This window comes from Saccostrea echinata, unplaced genomic scaffold (genome assembly GCF_033153115.1).
Source record: "Saccostrea echinata isolate AGI-Se365-2 ecotype Australia unplaced genomic scaffold, CSIRO_AGI_Sech_v1 ptg000056l, whole genome shotgun sequence".
Classification (NCBI taxonomy): domain Eukaryota; kingdom Metazoa; phylum Mollusca; class Bivalvia; order Ostreida; family Ostreidae; genus Saccostrea; species Saccostrea echinata.
This window is the reverse complement of record NW_026889805.1, coordinates 21977731-22004895: the sequence shown is the minus strand read 5'-3', so window position 1 is coordinate 22004895 and position 27165 is coordinate 21977731. Positions and strand designations below refer to the sequence as shown.

The following is a 27165-nucleotide window of genomic DNA, read 5'->3' as shown; positions in this document are numbered from 1 at the left end:
AGAATTTATCTCAACAATATTTTTAGTTCCGAAGATGACTGGTGGAATGCGTCCAATAATCAATTTAAAACCACTGAACAAATTCACAGAGACAATACATTTCAAGATGGAAACTTTGCAGACAGCCCTGAATCTAATACAGGAAGGAGATTTCTTGATCAGTGTGGATCTGAAGGATGCTTACTTCAGCATACCAATTTACCATCTACATCGGAAATATCTGAGATTCATTTGGGAAAATCAGACATATGAGTTCCAGTGTCTTCCATTTGGTCTGAAATCAGCTCCTTGGATTTTCACAAAGTGTACCAAATCTCTAATGTCTTTCCTCAGAACTCAAGGACATCGTGGAGTAATTTACATAGATGATTCTCTGTAGCTAGCACAGACAATGTTTCAAGCACAAGAGATGTGTACCAAAGTCCTCAAAGTCCTCCAGCAAGCTGGATTCATAATAAATCAAAAGAAATCTATTCCGATTCCAGCTCAAAAAATTCTATTCCTAGGTTATTTTATAGACACTGTGAAATTGTAAGTATTTCTACCCTAAGAAACAAGAGGCCCATGGGCCACATCGCTCACCTGAGTAACTTTGGCCATGCTGTTCTTTACCAGATTTCCCCCTTGTAATGCCTATTGTGGCCCCGCCCTACCCCTGGGGGTCATGATTTGAACAATTTAGAATCTACACTACCCCAGGATGCTTCCACATAAGTTTCAGCTTTTCTGGTCCAGTGGTTCTTGAGAAGAAGATTTCTAAAGATTTTTCCTATATATCTCAATGTAAAACTTGGATTCCTTATTGTGGCCCCGCCCTACCCCCAGGGGTCATGATTTGAACAATTTAGAATCTACACTACCCTAGGATGCTTCCACATAAGTTTCAGCTTTTCTGGCCCAGTGGTTCTTGAGAAGAAGATTTTTAAAGATTTTTCTTAAATATTACAATGTAAGAATTGGATTCACTATTGTGCCCCACCCTACCCCCGGGGTCATGATTTGAACAATTTAGAATTTACACTATCCCAGGATGCTTCCATATAAGTTTTAGCTTTTTTGGCCTAGTGGTTCTTTAGAAGAAGATTTTTTAATGACCCCACCCTATTTTTGTCTTTTCTTGATTATCTCCCCTTGTAAGGGGACTTGGCCCTTTATTTTAACAATTTAAACTCCCCTTTACCCAAGGATACTTTGTGGCAAGTTTGGTAAAAATTGGCCCAGTGGTTCTTGAGAAGAAGTTAAAAATGTGAAAAGTTTACAGATGGACAGACGGACGGACGACGGACAATGGGTGATCAGAAAAGCTCACTTGAGCTTTCAGCTCAGGTGAGCTAACAAGGGTAAGGTACTTACCTGTAGGAAAATTGGGATTATCCAAGTCCTCATCATACATTCAGAGCTAAATCCCTCCCTACCCATCCCTATTTACATGTTGTTACCATGTGTCTTCTTTGCTCACACTGTATTAACTATGATGGGTAGTGGCGGGAAAACTTTTATTGTTTCTGTGAATTAGTGGTCAGTATCTGTGCATGCGCTGGACACTGCATATTTAGCTCTGAATGTACGATGAGGACTCAGATAATCCCAATTATCCTACAGGTAAGTACCTTACCCTTGTCTAATTGTAAATTATCACTGATGCTAGACTGCTGTGGAGATAAGGCTGCAGCAGTGGCTTGCTAGGGAGTATACAGTAACACCTTATCTTAAAAGCTCTGAGGGGGAAAGAGTTAATCTTGATTTGATACGATTTTGGGTGGAGATCCCTCTCTCACAGATAGAACTGTTCACTGGCAAAAGTGTGCATCACTAAATAAGTTTGATGATATCTGGCATGATGTCCTCATATTCCAGACCAGTTTCTCACAAATTTCACTCAGGGAAGATGTTGGGAAAAAGCCAGTGACAAGCCTTTTGTACAGTTTGTATTCCATTGGTGCTTGTTCCATTTCTATTCCTTGGATAGCAAAATGTTGAGCTAAAACAGCGATATACTTTCATTTCCAAATTTTTCCAACTCTCCTTTTTTTGAGCTGAAGTGATGTGAACAGGCTGGAACACTTGCATTTTCTTTCAACTAAACCACTTTCTTGAAATCTATATTTCAAATTTTTCTCTATATTGTCTACCTATTGTGGCATGATAGATCTAAGAATAGTTTTCTGCTGAAGAAAAAATCTGACTGAAACTCCAGGATGCCCTGCTTCAATGTCTTTATCAATTTTCAAAGCCATCAATATTTGTGTCAATGGCATCTTGAACAACTGATCTATTGCTTGCACTGTCAGGTCAACAGTACGTAAAATCATTCCCATTTATATAGTAATAAATTCCTCCAGTTTATGTACATAAATGCCTTGTGCCTCTTTGAAATCCAGAAGAGCTTCACAGATACTTTCCACTTTTGGTGTAAGTTTACTCAGATCCAAGTCCCTGGTTTGGAAAATATGACTCAGTCTTCCTAGAAATGGCAAAATGTCCATCAACATAGGAATAATTGCAATGAAATAGTACCAGGAAACTTCTGCATGAATCATTCAGTCTACCACACCGAGTTGAGTAGGTACAAATTTCAATCCCCGGGTTTAGAATAAACATGTGTTTAACTTAATGTATGATCATGTTAACATAAGCATGGATTTAGTTGTATGCTGCAAGAGCAAGTAGAGCAGGGTTAGATGTGTTAGAAAATAAAAGATCTTTTAAAGACACAGTCAAGAACTGCAGAATACAAGCCCTGCAAGCCTTTGGAAATGGTGGAACCAATGAAACTGATGACAGACAAATGGACACAGTCTAATGTGCAAAAGAACTTCATTTCAAAATATTTAACATGCTTTACGATTACTTTTAGACGAAATTATGAAAAATAGAATGATTCCAAAAAAACTAGTTACTCTTAAAACATAAATTATATGCAATGATATATAAATTAAAGTAAGTCAATTTTCATATTTAGATACATGTAACCAAAGTGTCAGAGGATCCTGAAGGATATTGGGTTCAATTTTTCTAAAAAGTTCAATCCAAATACAGTTTGCAAGAGAAGGATTTTTTTTATAATCAGGACAGATGTCATTATAAGAATAAAAGACCCCACTTTAGAGGCCAGTGAATCCAGGATTTATTCCAACTTTTTATGAACAGAGACACTTATTTTCATTTGTGTAATGCCAGTTAACAACAGTGCTTAAACATGTTTAAAACAATTACCTAAATGTGTTCATTTGTCTATCATGTGTACAGAGGTTTATCTGTATGGTTTACAGTTATTTTTGTATGCAGTTTACTAACTCAGATAAATGTAATATTGTAATGTACTGTCAAACTTTTACCTGTTTCATACAACACTGCCATTTTTTTCTTTCTCTATTTTTTATTCTATAAGGGACATTTTGTCCATTGTGTAAATACATACAAAGTGTCTTGAGAATTTCTTGTTTTTTTTTTTAAAGGAAATTCTATAGAATATGTACTGGGGATATACATGTATACATGTACATTTTAAAAAGTGGCCATATTCATCTTTGTAGTGTTAATAGATTTTATTTCAGTTCTTTATTTTGTTCCTCATCTTTTACATGTTATAGTTTTCTATCATTTGTGTTAATACACACACAAATGTCTTTGAACATTACATATTTTAAAGAAAGTCCATGGTACATGCATTCTATAAATACATTTCAAGAAGAGGCTAGACATCTTTGTAGTATGTGTAAATGTGTAAATAGTGTCAAGAATATTTTTAATGTTTTTTTCTACTCTGTTTAGTCTGTTATTTGTGTTAGTACATATACAGTTGTTTTGAGAATTTCATATATATATTTTTATATGAAATTTCATGATGCATCATCGTGCATGTTTTTGGATAAACAATAAAAAATTGGCCTCACCTCTTTGTTGTGTTCAATTTTTTTTTAAATAATTTTTTGAGTAATGATAAACAAGGACCATGCAGATTTATTTTTCATGTTTTAACATTTATCAAGTTTATGGATTAATTTATTCTAGATTTTTAAAATGAAGTTTTTAAAGATAAAAAAAAATTATTACATATTTAATATTAACAAAAAAATTGAAAAATAAGTGCATGTTATTTTGCCTCTTTAAGTAAGCTTTGTGTGAAAAAGGGTACTTGCTAAAATACATGTAATATGGTTATACAGGTGACTCTGGAAGTTCAAGGGACCGTAAGAAAAGTTCGAGAGATTAGGGGGTTCGAGAGATAGAAAGTGAATAAAATTTGGAATTTTCAGTTCCGATCATCATTGTTCTACTATTATTAATACCGGACATGTTGATAATGTCAATGCATGTTTTTATCCTTATTTTGCAGGTAATTCACTTGATTTCAACAACAATGATCAAACTTTGAATAAATAAAATGATTTTTTTAAGTTTCAATATTTTTTTGTTTTCATTTCATGATTACATGTAACCTTAATAACAAATATCGATGTGACTTATAATCCCCCGGCTTGATCGGGTCCTTCACCAGATTGCTCGTAATCGGTATTCAATTCTTGAGATAGGATTTCTGGTGCAATGTTTGCCAAACTGGGATTAGAGTTATATTAAAGTTCATAATTTATGGAAAATTATTGACATGTCCATTAATTATTTCCTCAAAATTATCATCTCGTCCAGTCAAAATAAGTTGAGAAGTGATTTGTTTATAATTTACCAATTAACTATATCAACACTCTGTTGACTCAGGTGTAGTATTATCTACGTAAACACCCAACATTAAGGACCCTCTCTACACCAGTGCAAAATATTTTTTGGACACTGAGAAAATTATACTGTATACATGTGTAAATATTTAGCTTATCTATTGAATTTTCAATATATGGTTCGTGGCATTTACCCCCAGGAAAAATGTTTAAAGACAGCAAAGTTTCAATGAACAGAAATCACTGTTGTTTATTTCAGTGGATAAAATATATGCAAAGGAAGTGTCCAGTTAATTTATCTTAGCCTTTTAAAATGTTCAGAAAGCTTGAATTGATCACAGATTGAGTAATACACTGAAGATTTCAATTTATCTGAATTCAGATCTAAGGGCAGATCACTCTAACTGCAGAAAAATACCACAGAATCAGAACTCTTTAGAGTGCAGTGTAGAGAGGGTTCTTAACACTGGCTAATCCATGCAGGTCCAAGATGCATTAATTTTACGCTTGATTGGCGTATATACATGCACATGCAAAACTTTGAGAGATAGAGAGTAAGAAAAAATGAAATGTTTCATTGTCTGATTTCACAATCTTTTTACAGGGGGCTGACAGGCCATATTTCAAGCTATTTGATATCTCGTCCAGTCAAAATAAGTTGAGAAGCAATTTGTTTATAATTTACCAATTAACCAATTAATTATATCAACACTTGGTCAACTCAGGTGTAGAATCATCTTGTAAACACCCAATTAACACTAGATAATGTTATCCACATAAGTCCAAGCTGAATTAATTTTACGCTTGATTGGTGGATATACATGCACAAGCAGAACTTCAAGAGATAGAGAGTAAAAAACAATGAAATGTTTCATTGTCTGATTTCACAGTCTTCTTACAGGGGGCTGATAGGCCATATTTCAAGCTATTTGAGCAAAAATTGTGCGGTTGATTTTTTTTCAATTTACATACAAAGATAGATTTTGTATCCTAGAACAGACTAGAAATATGTCCATAGGACATGAATGCCCCGCCAAGGGTATATTAGTAATGCAACATTTTAACACAAATTGAGAAAAGTGAGGTCAAGGTCAAAGGAAAGGTCAAGGTGAAAAAATATTGATGCAGTTAAATAGCTTACATCAGTATGTATCAGCACATGAAGTTTGACACTAATTTAAGAAAAGTGAGGTCAAGGTCAAATGAAAGGTCAAGTTCAAAAATTGTTGATGCAGTTGAAAAGGTTACATCAGTATGTATCAACATATGAAGTTTGATAAAAATATTATGAATGGTTTCTTTAAAACTGAGCTAAACACTAATTAAAAAAAAGTGAGGTCAAGGTCAAAGGAGAGGTCAAGGTCAAAAAATATTGATGCAGTTGAATAGCTCTCATCAGTATGTATCAGCATATGAAGTTTGATAACACTATCTTGAATGGTATCTTTAAAACTGAGCTAAAACTTATTTAAGAAAAGTGAGGTCAAGGTCAAAGGAAAGGTCAAGGTAAAAAATATTGATGCAGTTGAATAGCTCTCATCAGTATGTATCAGCATATGAAGTTTGTTAAAAATATCTTGAATGGTTTCATTAAAACTGAGCTAAACACTAATTTAAGAAAAGTGAGGTCAAGGTCAAAAGAAAGGTGAAGGTCAAAAAATGTTGATGCAGTTGAATAGCTTACACCAGTATTTATCAACATATGAAGTTTGATTACACTATCTTGAATGGTATCTTAAAAACTGAGCTAAACACTAATTTAAGAAAAGTGAGGTCAAGAACAAAGGAAAGGTCAAGGTCAAAAAATGTTGATGCAGTTGCATAGCTCTCATCAATATCTATCAGCATATGAAGTTTGATAAAAATATCTTGGATAGTTTCTTTGAAACTGAGTTTTGAACAGAGCTAAACGCAAAGTGTGACGGAAGGACGGAAAGATGGAAGGACAGAAGACGGACATGACAAACACTATATGCCCCGGCCATATTCATGGCGGGACATAAAAATTTCAGTTTCCAAAAAAGTTGAATTTGAGGAAAAATTTGGCCTATCTATTGTGTACTACCTTAAAGCTGAACACGACTCGTAAATAGGCATACGCCATATTCCATTATACTATCTACGATACCAGCACCAGGATATACTCTTCGCATTTGTTACACCCGACTGCTTTACTGTCACGGGCATTGGCAAGGAATGGCGATACCTGTTCGTGCTGGTTATCTTGCATTGCCTTTGTTTATTTATTTTATTGCAGTTATGTGTATTTGTGTTTTTTGTATACTGCACTGACCTGTGCAACTGTTGTAAGTTTCTTTAGTATCTTACTCTCCTGGCATAGAAGAAGTACACAGTTACTTTTTGTCTCTACCCAGTGCTGTGTAGCATACATCCATCTACACTGGTGACAACTGATTACACTGAACAGTGACTAAGTGAGTGTCTTATATTAGGGCTCTCAGATATAGCGAGTGAATAATCAAATATGGCGGACAAATTCCTTTTACGAATTGTGTTCAGCTTTAAGCCATAACTGTGTAAAGGTCACCAGGTATTTGTTGATAATTATTATACGTCGCCAATATTATTACGTCACCATTATTTTTTTTTTTTTAAATAACTTGAATCCATCATGCCCCTGACTGTATATAAAGATTTCACTGTACACAATTTATAAAAATCAAAACTTTTTTTATCAAATATAAACGTTTTATCAATATTCATATCAATATCCTAAAACATTGCAAATGTTTTTGGAAAAACTTAATAGGAGTCAAGTCAGCATTCAAATCAGTGAACCAATAAAAATGAAGATGTTATTCACAGCATCCAACAGTAAACATGGTAAATGTGCTTTTAAAGATTAAATAAAATTGAATTTTCTTCAAATGTTCTGAGTTCGTAAAATAAAGTAATTCAACATCCACATCAAGAATTGTCACTGCAAAAGCAAGCTTCCACTATCTTCCAGGCTTCAATCCCACCCATCTCACATTTTACGGTAAAGGATATACATATGTAACCTTTCTTTTCTTTGGTTAACTACTAGAAGCTGGGTTATGTCATGTGGTTTATAGATATTAACCTTTTCTTTAGCATTCATCTGACTCATAAGTTATTTAAAAATCAAATATAATTTAATTCTGCTTGTAACACGCTATTTGATTGGATAAAAAATTTACTTTATATTGTCTAAACTATATTGCGTATGTCACAATGACTTGAGTCAAAAACGTATTGATTCGCCTGACATTCGTGCAATTTGAAGTAATTTTTCAGGGCAATCATCTTATTTTCTTACACTAAATGAATGAAAATTAAATTATAAGGAATGAATTTAATAGCTACCCAATTTATACAGCATAAACTGGGTTGGAACAGTTCACATTTTTTTTATAAACTGCTTTGTGGTTTATAAAGCATAAACTGCCCCTACCCAGTTTATACCATATAAACTGGGTATAGCTATTAAATTCATTCCTTAAATCAACGTAGAGCATTTTACTCATATATGCAAATAATTTAATTCTGGTTTTCATGCACCATTTTATTGGATTGAAAATTTACTTTGTTGTCTATATCACAATGACTTATGTCAAAAACATCAATCTGCCTGATCTTACATTCAAATTTTGTATAATTCTAGGATAATTGTTTTATTTTTTTCACTTAATGAAAGAAATTTAAATTGTAAGGAATGAATTTAGTAGCTACCCAATTTATACTGTATAAGTTGTGTGCCTCACAGTCTATAAAGTGTAAACTGCTTTAACCCAAAGAATTGGAAGCAATTAAATCCATTCCTTAAATAATCTAATTCTTATCAGCTTATCTAATTGATTGGATAGAAAAATTATTTTATATTGTATAACCTGTGCTGCTATGCCACAATATGACTTGTGTCAAAATGTATCAATCACACTGACTTTACACTTAGTTTGTACAATTTGCAGGCATTTTTGAAGGACAATTACCTAATTTTTGTATTAAATGACAAAAAATAAATTATAACAAATAAATTAAATAGCTACCCAAATTATACTTACATGCATATAACCTTGGTTAAAATAGATTACAGTTTGTTTAACCACTTCCCACTTTAGACAGCATAAACTGACCTAACTATCTATTAAATTAAGTCCTTAAACAACATTTCTTAGCAAATGGACTTTACTTCTTCAATGCAAATGATCCTGATGATTGCTTTAAAATATAATGCAAATACTACACAGTTATGTTAATTAAAATCACTCTAGGAATATCTATTAAATTTAAAGATCACAGAAAAGGTGATTTATTAGTACAAATCCTATCACTTTTAAGAGGAATGATACATCCTGTAAAGTATTAAATTATGATTATTAGCTTGAGATAACACACCTTGATATTCATTAATTTAAAATGTACAATATTTATTGACAAATGAGAGTTTTAAATTGGAATCACTAAAGCAAAAAAATTCTTAAAAATCTCACATCAATAATTTTTTATAAAAAAAAAAAAAGACTACCGTATATACTCGCCTATTAGTCGGTCCGCCTATAAGTCGGTTGTGTTTTTTGAGGTTATTTTGGAGGAATTTGGCATTGACCCGCCTATAAGTCGGTACAACTTTTTGCCAGAATCCGTGGACAATTTCAATTTTTTTTCGTCACTAATAAATTTCATATCAATACTCTAATGTATTTAGCTGTGTTCAAATAATATGTTGGGATATGACATCGATAATTAATATTTTATTTTTCAATAAATCAAACCACTGCCATTTTCGTTTTCTTTTTACACTGTTTTGTTTAAATCCCTCGTTTTGTATATTTTATACACCGATCTCGATCATACGCGGATGTCAGTCTCTTTGGCATGGTGATGAACTACATGTATGTTATGAGTCTACCAACATTTCAATGATATTTATGAGAAATTTTATAATTACGAGGTGCTCAATGTTGAAACCCTATCTACTGTTCTCGATTTATAAAGGCTACATTTGATCTATTATCGGCAATTATTGTCTCATAATTACCTGTATCCCTTACCTGACACCGTGTTTATTTAGTGGCACGCGCCCCGAGAGAATTGTGTACCACACATGAAAACATTTTCGTAAACAATCGAGTTTTAATAGAGTCAAAAATAATATTCTGAATAATTTTTTAACAATATTAAATCTGTTTTCAAAAATATTGTCGATGGTACATATGATTATACGTTAATGCTGAACGTATTATATCGGGTGCGCAATTCAATTTTACCGATAAACGATAGATTTACAGTAAGTCACAAGTTAATGAACAGACTGATTCAAGGAATATTATTGTTAATAATTAATAAAATAAATAATATACATCCAAGATGAAAATAAAATTATTATAATATGTAAATACTTGTACTTTATGCATAATCTTAGAATACATAAATAATATAATAAAAAAAGTATGTCCAGACATTTGTCAACGATAATCGTCGAAGTTGTGTAAAAAATACTACATACCAATCTTTTGATGACTCACCTATAAGTCGGACATAGAGTTTTGGACCAAAATTTGACTCCCAAAAAACCGACTTATAGGCGAGTATATACGGTATGCTGACAATTTTTAATTTGCAATGCATTCCTGTCATAAAAAAAGAGACAAAGTGTGGTTGACCTCCCTGAATTAAATTGTTCTGTTAACATTAAAGAATAATGCATCTGATACTGATCAATATCTAAATAATTACTGTAGGTCTATGTACAGAGTCCCATAGCTATTTCAGAATACTGATTACACACTAGATGCTTTAGTTATCAACATTACTTCAACATTTTAATATCCTCTCTATCTTTATAAAATAGACATAGCTTTCAAGCATACTGTAATCAAACTTAATTTTAGCCGGCATCATATTTTAGTGCCCTTTGTGCTGTTTCATAGTCAGTTAATTCACGTAAACACAAATACATGATTAAAACTAATAATTGCAGTTTTCAAGACTCAAGTGTGCTAATTTTATGAATGTGCTCATCAAATGTAGAAGAAGATTGCATTAAATTTTGAGTGTGGTCATTTATGTACAAAACAAATATATGTTTGTCAATGAGTTATCTTCATTTGTGTGTCAGAGCAATATGCTCTTTAAAATACAGCCTTTATACCTTGCTACCATGGTCAATGCATTTTGCATCAAAATTATGACTTTATAGCACAGCTATAAAATCAATAACATTTTGATACTGTCATTTTCATTGTTAAATATTCCATCTAACTACCACAAAAGATAAAGTATATAAAATATTGAATGGCTGAAGCTCAAAGTCTCGATCATTAAATGTCAAAATAAATAATAAATCTGCACAACTGTCTATCTGTATGAACACAATAGATATTGTGTATATATATATATATATATATATATATATATATATATATATATATATATATATATATATATATATATATATAAAAGAGCTGATGCTCATGAACTTCTTAATCATTGAATGTCAATATTATATCTCAACAACTGTTACTCCATGAATTCAATCAATATTGTACATACTTTCTCTTTGAACATGTCTGCTGAGACTGCATTTACCTTGTTTATCTTTTCTTCTCTCAATTCCAATTGTGTCTTTATATCATCAAGTCCAATTCAAAACTCTTATTTCAAAAAACAATGGTAAATGCAGGTTCCCACAACTAACTACTAAACAAGCTAAACATGAACATGAACAAATAAATAAATATCACAGTCATGCGTGGATACATATCTGATAGGCCGCCATCAAACTGACCCCTCAGCACTGTCACTTGTATCTTTCACATACTTTCTGTTAAAAATATCCACTGTTGTCTTGTGGCAGGGTCGAAGGTCAAAATCACAAAATCCAATAGAAAACTTGCTCCCTGCAGCTTTATAAATGTCCAGGCCTCTTCCAATTTTGACCACCCATCCAGTATCAAACCTGAAGAACCAAAAAATATATAAATAAACAAACGTTAAACTAGCCTTAAAACTATAAATTTTAAATGCAGCAGCATTGACACTATGCAGAATGAAATTGAACAACCTCCTAAAATTAAACATCTGATTACTTAAACCCTGTTTCAAGTTTTGCAAAGATTAATATTTTATATGTCATGTGCAATAATCATTTCTTCAACAAAATCATTGCCTGATGATAATGCTTTGCTTTAAATATGCACAAGTACTTTTTAATTATTATCATACTTTTTTGAGAACAACACAGTTCAACAAATTAATATGTATTCAGGTCTAGAGCACTTGAGAACCAATAGATAAGGACACCTGATCTCTCTGTCATGAAGTGTATCCGAGTATTTGACAGTCAGCATGATTTTATGATTACGAAGACTTTCTGTTAGTTGTCCCAATTTTTCATGTTGTTGGGCTTGGAGATCAGGACTCTGAAAGATGCAAAATGAAATTTGTCAGGAAAAAGTTCAAAGAAGCTCACTGAATCCATAAAGAGTTATCCTTTCATACTGCATCATTATCTAAGTATCCTTTTAATTTTGCTTAATTGTCTTCAATTTCTTTGATATTTAATCAGCTAAACACATTTTCATTCTCTGAATTCCTAATCACAATAAATACACTTAATTTTAATCCATTTTAAACCTACCTCATCACTGCCTGTCAAAAGGCGGATTTCTTTGACTGGTGCTTTAGATTTCACAACTAATTCACAGAATCTTAGAAAATTGTATATCTATAAAAAAAATATATTGAATTATAACAGAAAGATTAAGCTAAAATGTTTTAGAAATACACTTCTTGTTTCATGAAATCTATAATCACAATGCTTAATTTTGAGCTTATATAATTAACTTATTTACACACTATAATAAATTTATCCTTACCTGATGGTTAGAACGAATATATGGATCCTCCACCTCTACCTCTGTGACAAACTGGTTCAGGAATTGTGAGAACAGTCTCTCATAACTGTATCCTGTATCATTGCTCTCTATCTGAATCTGCTCATGCTGTTTACCAGCTGAAATATGTCACAAAATTATTTAGAGTATGTTTAGTATTACTACCAGCAAATTCAAAGAACTGTGATTCCCCGCTTTGGTTAGGATGCAATTATTTATTGCATATTGATATTGTAACTGTCTTGTCTTTGGGTCCCATCTTTTCTGTATATCATATAATTTAAAAAAAGATTTAAATTTCAAAATAAAGTTACAGCCAAGATTAAAGTTTCTTAAAACTGCATCAAACTTCAAGGTCATGAGGTCAAATATCATAATACAATCCAAAAGGTCTTGCAACGTACAGGTAATGCACATGTAAAAAAAAAAAAATAGGAAAGCACAGACTCTTCTGGAGCAAAAGTTACAACTAAAGTAAAAAATAGAAAGTAGGTCAAATTTCAAAGTCAAGGTCAAAAGTGAAAGTTCTTTCTGAAAAGTGTTGTCACAGGTAATGATCATGTAAAATATGAAAGCACTATCTTTTCTCATACAAAATTTATAAGGTTAAAAAGTTTTTGTGACTGATGAACAGATTGACAGACAAATGAAATTTAATGTCCCCTCACTTTTGCAAAAGCGAGGGACAAAAAGAAATGTGTGCAATCAATAAAAAAGATATATCAAGTCAATAACATCCACATGGTATGCCAAATTTTAAAAGTTTTTATCATCCAGTCAGAGCTTGAACTGCCTTTTGCCAATGTCAATTTTTTTCCTAAAGTGACAATAAAAGATCTTATAAATTATGCAATTCAAAATAAGTATAATAATCATGATCAACACAAGCTGTAAAGCCATAACAATGTTTCCACTGATTTACCTTTTCTAATAATAGATTTGTTGCAATGATCATATCTTCAATCAATATTAATGAATTCAAAGCAATTTAAGAAACACAGAATATATGTTTCAAGTCCATGTATACAGTATTTCAAACTTTCAAAGTTTACATATTTGTATATTTTATACAAGACACAATAGGGCTTCTAGTTGGGTCTGTGTTGTATTTAGACATATCGTTGGAGGCCCTAAAATTCATTATGGTCCTATGCCCTTTTTTATTTTCGTCAAGTATCTCTAAAGATTGTCTGTTGCTGCACATACATTGATAGAAAAATATTATTTGGATTGCTTTTGTCATATTTCACAACCGAAGACGATTAAAAGGTCAAAACAGGTAAAAAATAAAGTCTGAAACAAAATTTCACCTTGAAAAGGAAGTACAAAATATTTTTTTGTTGTGTCCTATCTCAAGTGTTTTGGTGCTATCGTACGCATTGTTTACATTATGTCAACAGAATTCACATATCCAATTTGGAATTTTTTGCCTTTATAATTTCATTTCCGCTGAGGTCACAACCCTAGGACCCGTTTTTCAAAATGGTGCCAGGCAAACATTGTTACTTTGAACAAGATGTAAACAACCAATAAAGACATGATTTTTCTAAACTATCAGTTCAATTCAAAGAAAGAATATTTATAACATAAGACTTACGAAATGAAACAGTATTTCAAATTTACTTAAACAGACACAATCAAATTAGGGTAACAACTCATGGACCTCAGAGAATATAAGAGACTTACAGAGTTATAAAAAAAAACATTTTTCTTTTCTGGTAAAAGGTGCCAAAAATATTTTAGGCTCTAGTGGGAGCCCTAAGAGAGTTTTAAACAAGACAGAATAGTTTATATGTAAATCAGCTGTAGTCTTCGTAATACTGTAGACCTACATTTTCCGTGTGGAATAAATTTACGCTATGTATGCAGTCACAATTTTTTCTGCAGAAATTTGTCACAGTTTACTTAAAATGCATTAAGGACATGTAATGACAATCTAAGAAATCCACATAATTTTTTTTATCACAGATTGTACAGAAATTAAGATTCCACGGAATGATGACCTTTTGAAAAAAGTATGTTTACAGTATTAGCTTGCAAGTACACCCCTAATTAAGCATGGTTGCCTTATCCTATGCTCTTCTTGGATACTACTATGGCCAATTAAATTTTTGTATTGATTTTCTTGTTTTAATGAGAAAGTTTTACACATACATGAAATCAACCATTCCATGAAAAATGTAAAAGAGTACCTGTTTTCTCATCCTTTACAAACTTCTTAAGTTCCTCTGCCCTATCCATGTACTCTTTTATCTTCTGTCTGAATCTTTCTTTCTTTGTCACATCTGTTTCTCCTAAAAATGCATTAAATCTTTCAAAATGCCTTTATTACAAATCACTTATCTATCCTTTCAAGTCATTCTTAACCCCACCCCTTAAGTTTTAGGGCTGTCACGGTTACCCGAAATAACCGAAAAACGTGGTCCAAATTGATCGGTTTGGTTTCAGTTCCATTTTTCCGGATTTTGGTTTGGGTGTGGTTTATATATTACAATCTGTTTAATACAAAAAATGGCTTCGAAATTAAAAAGACTGATGGCGGTAACAGTGATAAATAAACACTTGTCACGAAAGGATTAGATAATTATCAAAACGAGCAGGAATGTTCGAGTTGTGGCTAACAGTAGGCCTAGTAGTCCTAAACACCAATGTCTTGACGTTAACATGGTTAAGACTTGTTTTCAGTGTGAATTTAACATAACAAATAAAGATTTTTCAAGTTAAATTCATGAAATTTAGGTTTAAAATAGATGTTAATAACCCAACCGAAAAACCCGAAACCGAACCGAAAATTTACAGAACCGACCCGACCCGAAAAATTTTGGAACTGTGACAGCCCTATTTAGTTTCCATTTATTTAAATTAGGAGTGAAACGGTTCACTGTGGTATCGATTCACCGCGGTATTTTTTCTCGGTTTGATACACGGTGCAAAATCTCTAATTTTCGGTTCGGTTCATTTTTCGGTCAGGATCGTTATTCAGTCGGGTTTGACATAAGGTAAAACACGTTACTCAGTATAAATAAGTATAGAAAACGTAAATTTTTGATGACTGATAGCTTGTAAAATAATTTTTGACAGTCAAATAATTTTAATCAATTTCTTCTAGTCAATTTGCAAATAAAATTCGTAAAATATGTGACTAGATTTAGAAAAAGAAAGCATAAAACAACGTTGAATTTGTTACCTTCTATCAAAATGTATCATATCGAAAATAACCGAACCGAGACAAAATTATACAATACGTATCGAACTGTGAAGGAGGTGTAACGTTTCAACCCAATTTCAATGCCATTAGACAGTACGGGCAAACTGATGGTGCATGACAACAGTTAGATTGTTCATCTAAAATATAAATAATTATTATACATACATAGAGTTTTTTTTTTTAAATTAAATAACTGGAATTTTTATTATGGCACTTTGATGAATTAGTGTCAGTACAATTTCATTGGAAGTATGATTAATCACTATAGTAAAAAAATCACTGTACATGTGAAAATGTTGACAATGTGGAAATATCGACAAATGATTAATAACCACTTGTCAAAATTGTCATCGTTAGAAAAATACCAACTACTAATAGACCTTCCAAGTTTCCACTTCTTAGATATATAAAATAAAGAACTCCCAACATATTAGTATATCCATGTCTACACTAGTCACTACACTAAATTAGAAGAATATAAGTTCAGTCCTTAACTGAGAAACAAAACCCGAGTACCTTTAAGAACCTCAAGCAGTAATTGTAGGCCCTCCTGATAACATGTCACTGCCTCATCATAGCGTTTACTGGAGTCTAATTCTACAGCCCTCTTCAGTATACTGATGGCCGAGCTTTCCACACCAGGTAACCTGTCTGCCATTACTGTAAAAAACATAATTAATACATTTTGGCATCATATTTATATATCTTTGTGAAATGAAGATTAAATTTGATATTTAACTTTAACTTGAAGTAAACTTTTTCAAGAAAAGGTTCAAGAAAGATTAAATTTTTTTATTAGTTTAAAATGTCTCATCTGATACCCTGATGATTCAAATAGAAAGTGAGAAACACAATTGACGGGTGCAACAACCTCAGAATTAAGAACCAGAAGTCTCTGAGGAGACTGTAGCTCTACTGGTTTGTATTTATAACGAGGGAAGATAAAAGTAGCACTTGGACTTGAAACAGCAATAAATACAATAATGATCCTTGGTTTAGTCTCTTTATGTGGCAAGATTTATTGCAATCAGACTAAAACTGTAGGAAGAGTAGCCATTTGAAAGAATTTTACAGAAATTTTGATTTTAGTAACCATAGCAACATCATTCAACAAAATCAAAAAGCAATAAAGACAATTATGTATCTTAGTGTAGTCTACTTGTGTGCCAGGTTATACTGAAATCAGACCAAAACTGTAGGAAGATTAGCATTTTGAAAGTATTTAACAGAAATTTCTATTTTTAGTAACCATGGCAACACCGTTCATCGAAATCAAAAACCAATAAATAGAATTATGTATCTTAGTGTAGTCTACTAGTGTGCCAAGTTATATTGAAATCAGATCAAAACTGTAGGAGGAGTAGCATTTTGAAAGTATCTCAAGGAAATTTCTATTTTTAGTAACCAAGGCAACTCCATTCATTGAAATCGGAAAAAAAATGATGTACAGAATTATGTATCTTAGTGTAATCTACTTGTGTGCCAAGTTATAGTGAAATCAGACCAAAACTGTAGGAAGAGTAGCATTTTGAAAGTATTACAGAGAAATTTCTATTTTTAGTAACCATGGCAACACCGTTCATCGAAATCAAAAACCGATATGCAGAATTATGTATCTTAGTGTAGTCTACTTATATGCCAAGTTTCATTGAAATCAGATCAAAACTGTAGGAGGAGTAGCGTTCTGCAAGTTTTTCAAAGAAATTTCTATTTTTAGTAACCATGGCAACACCGTTCATTGAAATTAAAAACCAATACATAGAATTATGTATCTTAGTGTAGTCTACTTATATGCCAAGTTTTATTGAAATCAGATCAAAACTGTAGGAGGAGTAGTGTTTTGAAAGTATTACAGAGAAATTTCTGTTTTTAGTTACCATGGCAACACCGCTCATTGAAATCAAAAACCAATACAGAGAATTATGTATCTTAGTGTAGTCTACTTGTGTGCCAAGTTATACTGAAATCAGACCAAAAGCAGGGCTCTCGATTCTCTATAATTGGGGCCGTTTAAAGGCCCCATTCCCAATTCAAAAAAGATACCTTTTTCCCAATTTAATGTTTTAATTTTCCCAATTGGTCACTTCCCCAAATATTATGTTAAAGAACAGTAAGTAAAATATGTAGTTCCTTTACTTGTTATTCATATTTCTCTATATTACAAAATAGAAATTTAGTTGATAATAACCACCAGAAACTCAATATATAATGAATTTAATGGATATTGTCTACTTATGATTTTCCCAAATTTCCTCAAAAGGTTGCTAATTTTCCCAATTTTCACAGCCCCGGCCCCATCCCAAAAACTGGTGTGAGAGCCCTGAAAACAGTAGGAAGAGTAGCATTTTGAAAGTATTACAGAGAAATTTCTATTTTAGTAACTATGGCAACACCGTTCATTGAAATCAAAAACCAATAAACAGAATTTATATGTATCATAGTGTAGTCTACTTATATGCCAAGTTTTATTGAAATCAGATCAAAACTGTAGGAGGAGTAGTGTTTTGAAAGTTTTTCAAGGAAATATCTATTTTTAGTAACCATGGCAACACCGTTAATCGAAATCAAAAACCAATAACAGAATTATGTATCTTTGTGTATTCTACTTGTGTGCCAAGTTTTATTGAAATCAGACCAAAACTGTAGGAGTAGTAGCATTTTGAAAGTATTTCCCAGAAATCTCTATTTTTAGTAACCATGGCAACACCGTTCATCGAAATTAAAAACTGATGTACAGAGTTATGTATTTTAGTGTAGTCTACTTGTGTGCCAAGTTATATTGAAATCAGATCAAAACTATAGGAGGAGTAGCGTTTTGAAAAATTGTTTACAGACGGATGGACGACGGATGACGGACATTTACTATCGCATAAGCTCTTCTGGTCTCTGACCAGTAGAGCTAAAAATAAAAAAACTATTTAATAACAGAAATGTTGTAACCCGTGTTTACAAAAACTTTACATAGCTGACGATTTTGTCAACAAAACCAATTTCTTTCTCTCATTGGACAGAGAAATGTCTACATTGGATTCCACTGCAGTAAAAATTATGAACCATTTTATGTAATAAGGGGAAATTGAACAAAAACGATTTTCTCTGCCACAAGGACAGTAAAAACTGACACAGATGTGGATCATTGGCTCCCAAACAGGGGATAAACCATCAATTTAGGTGCTGTGCCCAACCTGTTTGTTGATATTACCAGGGTTGTCCCCAAGACTGGTGAATTTCTCTGCCTAAAATGACATTCTCCAGTTATTCTGGTATTCCTCCTCGCTCCCCTGTTAGGAGAGGAACTCAAGACCCGCCTCTTCTTTTTAAATGCCCCCTGCTATTTCAATTCTAAGTGACAACCCTGTATTACTAATTAATAAGAGTTCCACTCTCCTATTTCCATTTACATATTAAAACTATTTACCTAACAGTAAGACTACTTTTAATCTGAAGGCTAAGCACCGATTACGGTTTCATTTGACACGGCTTTTGATGGTCAAAGCATCATACCCCGCGTTTTTTCAAACTTGTCCTCTTTTTCTGGCTTCAAATTTCATGATTCGGCTCCAAAATAAAACTTGTTGTGATTCAGAAGGTGTTGTTAGTCACATCCCTGCTTCTGGAATTCCATATCGCATTCTATCGGTTTTCAGTGACATGAATATTCAGTAAGCAATGCAATTTGATTTTGCATTTGCGATTTCTCCCCTTCTGGAACCGATTTCGTTTTTGGCAGTTAACTCGTGCTTTTCGATCCGGAAGTAAATGTAAATGCCGAAAAGATGACAGATTATAATTAAAATTCCGGATAATTAGAATATTAGGAGCATAAATATAACAAAATTCAATAGATGTGTGTAATTAACATGATGAATATGCTATATAATTGTAACTGTTTTGTGATGTTTTGTAAACTACTAACAGACTGGGTTTCACTCCTGACAAGAAATCCTTCAGCGTATTCAGAGTAAATGGCAGCATCCTGGAACTTAATGAAAGAGTATATATGCATGCCCTGGAACATTAATGACAGTTGGAAATGCGGGATAATTCATACATCATGGCCGTACGGTAGGAACCGGGGGCCATGTCGTCCCCCCCCCCCCCCCAATAACGATAAAGGATGACTGTACTTAACGCCGGGTTTTTTATCTTTTTCGGTCGCTTCTTTTGCTTTTATATCATAATCTTATTTTATTTTTATATATTTATAAAAGAATCCTGTCAATTTCGACCCGAATTTAAATATTAAAATGATTTTAGACTGTGATACAATAAAATGATTCTATGTTTTCTGTCCTTACTCTTTCCAAATATAGAGAATTTACACTTACCTGCCCCTGATTAAACATTAAGTAATTAAGAGGTGGAGCTAACATTGTAAGAATGGGTCTAAAATTAGACTAGATAAATAACAATGACATGTACTAAAAAATATGAGATCACTCTTTCCCATTCCCTCTTTATGGCACAAGTACACTATTTACAGAGGTTTCAAAAACGAAATTAACAATATGAGCGACGTCCATGTAAGTAAAGAATCTTTTAAATCAATGCCTAACAATTTAACTTGTTCAAGCACTTTGTCCTAGTTACCGCAAAACATGCTACTTTACAAGTCACGTGACGGAATTTAGTATTCACAGAGTTACCCGAGGGAAGAAGTCACGTGGTGAATTATAATATTCACATGCCACAGCCCTTAGTTACAATAGAGAGAGCGAATGTAAGAAGTAGCAGTTTTTTCTCGTTTAAACCATGAGCGCATGTTTGTCTATTAATCTCCTTTTGATACAACATTGTTAATGCAAATATACAACTACTGTTAAGGAGGCTCATTACACGACTTTTTGATGACGTACTACACAAAAAAATAAACCTCCATTGTTTCGTCCGTTTTCTCCTGGGGACGAATTGTACAGGTTTGCTTTGCTGATGATCTAAATCTTTAAAACGCTCTAAAAATAGACTACATGCGATGTTGTAAACAATGGGAACTTGGTAACGGATTCATAACTAAATCACGAACGAAGAAAGGTTACTTTTAAGTGTAGATCAAAGAGAATGACAGTCAAATCTTCCCTACCCAGGTAGTGTACAATGTCATAGCGAAAGCAGCAAATTCTACCACTGACAACATGTAGATATAGAGGAAATTCGAGTTGAAATCTACAACCTCGTTGAAATAAATTATAATTGACTTGCGCTTTTATAGAACAGTACTCTTGTTGGTTTGTGTGCTTGTTTTTATTTCTTTGAAAAATGTCTATTTATTCTAGAAATTTTAGCTTATTCTGAATCTGATATGTTCGACCGTTCCTGAGTGTTTTGAGTCAGGGGGATTTAGGAAAGGTAACTCTTGCAAGTGGACATTTTATTCTAATTATTTTATAAATTGGAATTTTCATTTCCTGAAAACATTTTTCATTCAATTTGTCACTTGTCCATTAATATACATTTCTTGTCTATTTATAACTGATTTTCCAAATTATTCATGCAAAAATTAAGAAGAAATTAAGAAGAAAATCACATTAATTCTTTTTTGGGAGAAAATTCTTTTTTCTAATAAAAATAATATTGAATATTATGAAGTGTTGATATATTTCTTACATATCTGAAGATGATATCCATCACTTGACACTGAGATTTCTGCAATACTATTAATCAGAAACTTGAAATAAAACATTTTACCAAAATCAGAAGAAAGAATAAAAAAATCCTTAAAAAATGTTTATCGTATCATAATCTCCATTTGGATATTTGAAATCTTCATAAAAAGTGGTGCTGTAATGAAATCTAAAATAAACTGTGGGTGTAATAAGCCTCCTTAAACTGAGAACAATAGACAAACATGCGCTGACTATGTATAAAGTCAGTGAAAAAGTGGGCGTCCTCATTATCGTACGGAGATTCAAGGAATTGTGATGACCCCCGCCTTAGAAAACAGCTTCGTACTTCGTAAATACGTACTTTTATTTAATGTAATTACATAAAGTTGTAGATTAGATGTTGACCATTCGTGCAATTAAAAGAAAAATGCTCGTTTTTAAAGTTTATTTTGTCGCAATTTTCGCATGTCCTGAAGTGCAGTCATCCTTTGCCGATATATAGAATACTCTAAAAAACATACCTACTATTAATGATAAATTGTATTTGCTGACAAGGCCATTGCATCGAACATAGACCTTCCGAAATGACGACTTTAAACTGACGAGACTGCTGATATTCTTTTTTCATTAACTTGTTTGTCAATAACTTACCTCGTTTTAGAAATTGTTCATACGTAGAGCATGCTCTTGTGTATCGAATCAGCTGAGAGATATAAACCCCGTATTCAGGGGATGAAGGTATATTGCTGCAAAAGTAAGAGAAGTTGACGATTGAAAAGTTAAAGTCATTACGTTTATCATAAAGCTTGGTTGTAAGATTACCATTAACGTCTTTTTCTAGTAAAATATCTAAATATGAAACAGATGTGTCAGACTTTGTGGTGTCTTCTATTTCAAGCTCACCGGGATATATCGTGTCGACAAAAGAATGGAAATAACCATCGTTAATTGACAATACGTCGTCGATATATCTAAATATCGAGTTGAAGACCACAGCAAGTGTTTTCTTCTTTTCATGTATAAGATTTTGAACAAATTATGCTTTATATGAATATAAAAAAAAGATCTGCTAATAACGGAGCGCAATTGGTACCTATGGAAATTCCAACAGATTGTTGGAAGACCTGGTCTCCAAAAATCACATAGATATTGTCAATCAGAAACTCCAGCATCTTTTTGATATTAACTTCAGAGTACTTGTGTGTACATTCACAATGTTTTTTTAACAAAATAATTTTGCAAATGACCAAGGACAAGGTAAGTAAATTTACGAGTTCCATTTTTATTCAAAAAGCAGCTGTCAATGATATCGAAAAGCCTGGACTTTAATTTGTCGTGGGGAATGGTTGTATATAAAGTTGAAAAGTCGTAAGTTTTTTGTTGTTGATTGTGGTAAAATTTTGTGTTTTCGAGTTTTCCAAAAGTTCCTTGGAATTTAAATTAGATTGACAAGTCACTATACCACGGCATATGTCACTGATTTATCCAACAAACTAGACAGTGATTCGGAATTTCCTTAAATAGTTTCAGGGGTTATTGCCTATTTAGTTATTGTTTCATGGGCTACTTTTACCTATTAGGTTTGTTACTGACTGTCTACAGAAATATATCGGGTTGATCAATCTCATAGACGGCGCCCCAACATCTCGACTATTGTCAGTATCGTGTTTTCTCCAATTTCACATAGTACACTCTTCAAAATATTCAATCTTACCTATAGCCGTCAAGTAATCTTCATAAATCTTTGAGGCACCTTAATTTATTTACTTTCAATAATTTGTTTGCGTTCTAATTAAAACGTTTTTCCCCTCTTGTTTGATCCAATCTCGACGCTACCATCACCTGTCAGGCGCGGATCCAGGAATTTTTTCCGGGGGGGGGGGGGTCCATCCCAGTCAAAAAAAAATTTAAACATTTTTGACAAGCTAAAAAAAAGAAAGAAAGATAAAAGTAAACTCCTTTCCCAAACGTGAAAAACCTATTTCGTGGTTGTGGTGGTGGTGGTGGTGGTTGGGGGGGGGGGGGGGGGGTTAGTCGTTGACTTCTACAGCTTCATACCTATGACTTTTCATACCAACTTTACCACGTTTTCGAGGAGGGTCCGCGTTTTCTAGGGGGGTCCAAGGTCAATTATAGTTGGTTTAGTATATACATTTAATAACTCTGCAAATTTTAGGGGGGTCCAGACCCCCCCCCCCCCGACCCCCCTCTAGATCCTCGAATGGCCTGTGATACAGTCACAACAAATATGAAGTCATTTCTTTTAAGGATCGGATACTCTATAATTTCAAAAAGAAAATATTATGGAAAGTGGTTTCCGTAGTAAATGATTTCTAATATCGAAATGTAAACACAACGCGTCGGCCTAATGCCAGATATTAATTTTCACCTGCTGGACATAGAAATATAGCCGACAGTCACGTGGCGCATTTAAACCAATTAAATTGCGACATTTCACGAGGGAAAAATAAAGTTTGCTATGCGCCTGTCAACTTGTGTGTTTAATAGATAACTATTGTTGTCCTGTTGTTTGTTATACAATGTAACAGTTGTAGTACTTTATTTCAACAGACGGTAAATTAAATATGTTTTTTGTGTACCTTGCATGTGTTATGACTACCCCCCCCCCCCCCGTGTATTTTTTAATGTAATAGAAAGATAGTCTGATGTTCTTTAAGATTTAGTTGATGATAATAAGTTGTAATAAACATGAACTCTTGACATTACAATACACTCTTGCAATGGTAATATGCCTTTTATGCATAATTCGACAAACGACTTACGATGTCAAACACACTGAGTCCATCAAATTTTGCCCATTTTGTGATTTGTATGCTGTTTCAATGCAGTTTTTAGTCAGCCCCCGGGCTGACTAGTTACGGTGGAATGAAACTGCAAGTGCGCTTGCGTAATTTGGAATTCTGGGAAAAAGATTTACACGACTTGTTCTAAAGAAACTCGTACTATTTGCTCCAACCAGGGCGTGCTTCTTCACGCACACTCTAGACCTCGATCTATTTATAGACTGCATTGTGCTTCGTTGTTCTCGGCGAAAAATTAAAGACATAGATTGTTCTTAGTGGGAAATTTGTACTGTTTTATATACTTCTATGAAATTATTTCAGTGCTTCTTATAAAAGATAAGAAGTTTATATATGTAGAGCACATTTAACACTTGATATATATATACCCTCAATCGCCGTTGCAAGTCAAGGATTTGTGACTTTGTGTGTATTCCCCTGGATGTCTGATGCAAGACTCCCTCGATCAATACCTTGCATAAAACATGTACGGGTCGAAATTCACACAATAATTCACTTGCCACAAAGGTCTCAAAACAGTGAAAAATGATGAAAGTTATGAAAATATCATCAGACTACTGTATGACAGTAAATTCTTAAAATTTACATGATGATAGACGTGTAAGTGCCGCTTGTGCACGTGAACCGCGCCGAAAGGTGAGATAATGACCACATAGAACTGCGATAGTTGAGAGAAACTGCGCGGATTTAGACAGCCCCCCCCCCCCGCCCCCGGGAAAGAGTGAGAGAGATTGAATCCAGTATGTTAATCTAGTTTTGCTTTGATGGTAGACATCATTAGTTACATTTTAGGGTATACGTACTGCATGTATAAAAATATTTTGAATTTCCAGGTTTGAATTGTTTTCCATGGCTTTCACTACCTTATTCTGGAAGCAATTCTTTTCTTTCTTAATAACACTAAAATGGATGATTAGACTAAGAAATTGATTTAAATATACATGCACTATGCACCTCCCTCCCCCCGCCCCAATCATGCATTGCCTGGAACCTGCACGATTAAAAACTTTTATTTGATAATAATTAAAACAAGCTAACCCAAAGTCTACCTTCTTTTTTTTTCTATCATAATCTATATCATTTATAGAATTTGACAATGAAAATGATATGTACGAGGGTTGTGAAAAACGCGAACTTTTTAAATATTTCATAAACTACCTGACCAAAATTATTCATTTTTGGCATAAAGTTGCAGGTTTTTTTTGTTGGTTAACCAAACGCTTCTTCCATCGGATAACCAGTTCATTCATATTTGAACCTCTTTTACTATGTACAAACCTGTGATAAATGAATAATTTGGAAATGTTCGCGTTTGGGGGGGGGGGGGGGGAACCCTCGTATACATCCGTCAACGTTCAATGACTGGGCTCTTAATGGCTTTGTTCATTTCTGAGACGAACTTTCTCTGACGTCCGCGCCCAAGAGAAATTAATTGGAGGTCATCATAATGATCACGATCTAGTCTAACTAAAATTTATTCCATGCTTTATTATTTATTATGTACAACATTGTGTTCCAAATAAGAAAACGATTAGGCGAATTTAATGTAGATTACAATGACTTTTAAGAAACACAACATGATGAATAAAACAAGTCATATACCATCACAAAGCATGAAAGAAACTTTCTATATTCCAGTGGCTGACTCTCAGCTTTTTTTTAAAAAGCTAACCTTGTTAACATTTATACTAGGTCCGATTTACTCAACCCCATTATAAACATCTGTTGAAATATTACGCTTTGATAGTCAATGGTTATCCATTTAACCCGGCAACGGATATATTTCATTGCTCAGGTGTATTTACAGTTAAATGCTAAATATTTATTGTCCGTAGTTTTATAGTCAGTCCTCAGAGTTTGTTTATTTTCCGTCAGTAAAACTAAAGGAGTGCATCGCGAAAGAAGTAAACCGCAATCGGAATTTGTTATTGGCGACACATTGTGCACCTGTCACAGGAAGCCCTAAGTCGGTTACATATATATAAACGACATCTCTCACCGGATGCATAATATCCCATAAGCCAATAGAACAAACTATAGACGTCGGGTGCAAGTTTTTTGGGGCTTATATGCTGCTTGTGAATATGGTGCGAAATATTTGAAAGATGATCATGAATTTATTTTTTTTTAATTTATTTATTTATTTATTTATTTATTTATTTATTTATTTTTTTTTTTTTTTTTTTTTTTTTTTTTTTTGCGATTTATTTGTCAAATGTAAAAAGCGGCCGATTGTAAAACTATCATTATAAAAGTCTTCTTTGAATATGGGGAAAAATGGCTATCTGTAGAATACGCTCAGAACGATTGACCAATCAGATTTAAAAGAAAAAAAAAAAGACAAGAACAAAAACTGATACGGGTTTCTAGAGTTTTTAAAGCGTTGGGTAGAATTTGTTTCACAGATTTCCAACATTTTTTTTTTAACCCTTGGTTCAAGTCGTGACACCCTCTTGGGCGTATTTGCCTACCGCCGATCTTTTTCTCACTTTTATCAATTTTTGCATTCTCTCTACCATTAATTCTTGTAACAATACCCATTTACCTTACTCGCTGTTCACAATTGTCCGTTCTTCATTATTTTTCTCTTCCCAGTTATCTGATTGGTTCAAACTAGATCACATGATCAAGTATAAACCTTGTTTATCTGACGACATGTTCCTTGGAATATCTGCTTTGTTTCTCCTTGTAATATATATTTATACTATACGATTCATTTTTTTTTTATAAAATTATCACCGAAATAGGGAGTGGGTATTTTTATAAATTGTCCATGTTTTTCGTAAGCACCCTCAAAATACGACGTATTTCCACTCCAGCCTAACGGCCAAAATGTTTTTATATGAGCGTTTGACATTCAATAATCACGTTTATTCACTCATATTATGTGAAACATTTGCAAATTTTTACCTCATTCTGTCTGTTCTATGAAATCTCCCCATAAATTCTACATACAATACGCAAACAAATAAGGAA

General features: G+C 33.1%; 1 protein-coding gene across 1 annotated transcript; it reads right to left on the bottom strand.

Moving 5' to 3' along the window:
- Positions 1 to 11114: 11114 nt before the first annotated feature.
- Positions 11115 to 19482, bottom strand: LOC133173122 (MIT domain-containing protein 1-like). The gene is made up of 7 exons (XM_061308054.1): positions 19269 to 19482; positions 16281 to 16424; positions 14749 to 14850; positions 12539 to 12675; positions 12301 to 12387; positions 11964 to 12082; positions 11115 to 11619 (listed from the first exon to the last, which is right to left on the bottom strand). Exons 2-7 carry the CDS (start codon positions 16420 to 16422, stop codon positions 11439 to 11441), a joined length of 768 nt encoding a protein of 255 aa, XP_061164038.1. The 5' UTR covers positions 16423 to 16424; positions 19269 to 19482; the 3' UTR covers positions 11115 to 11438.
- Between the last annotated feature and the right edge of the window lie 7683 nt (positions 19483 to 27165).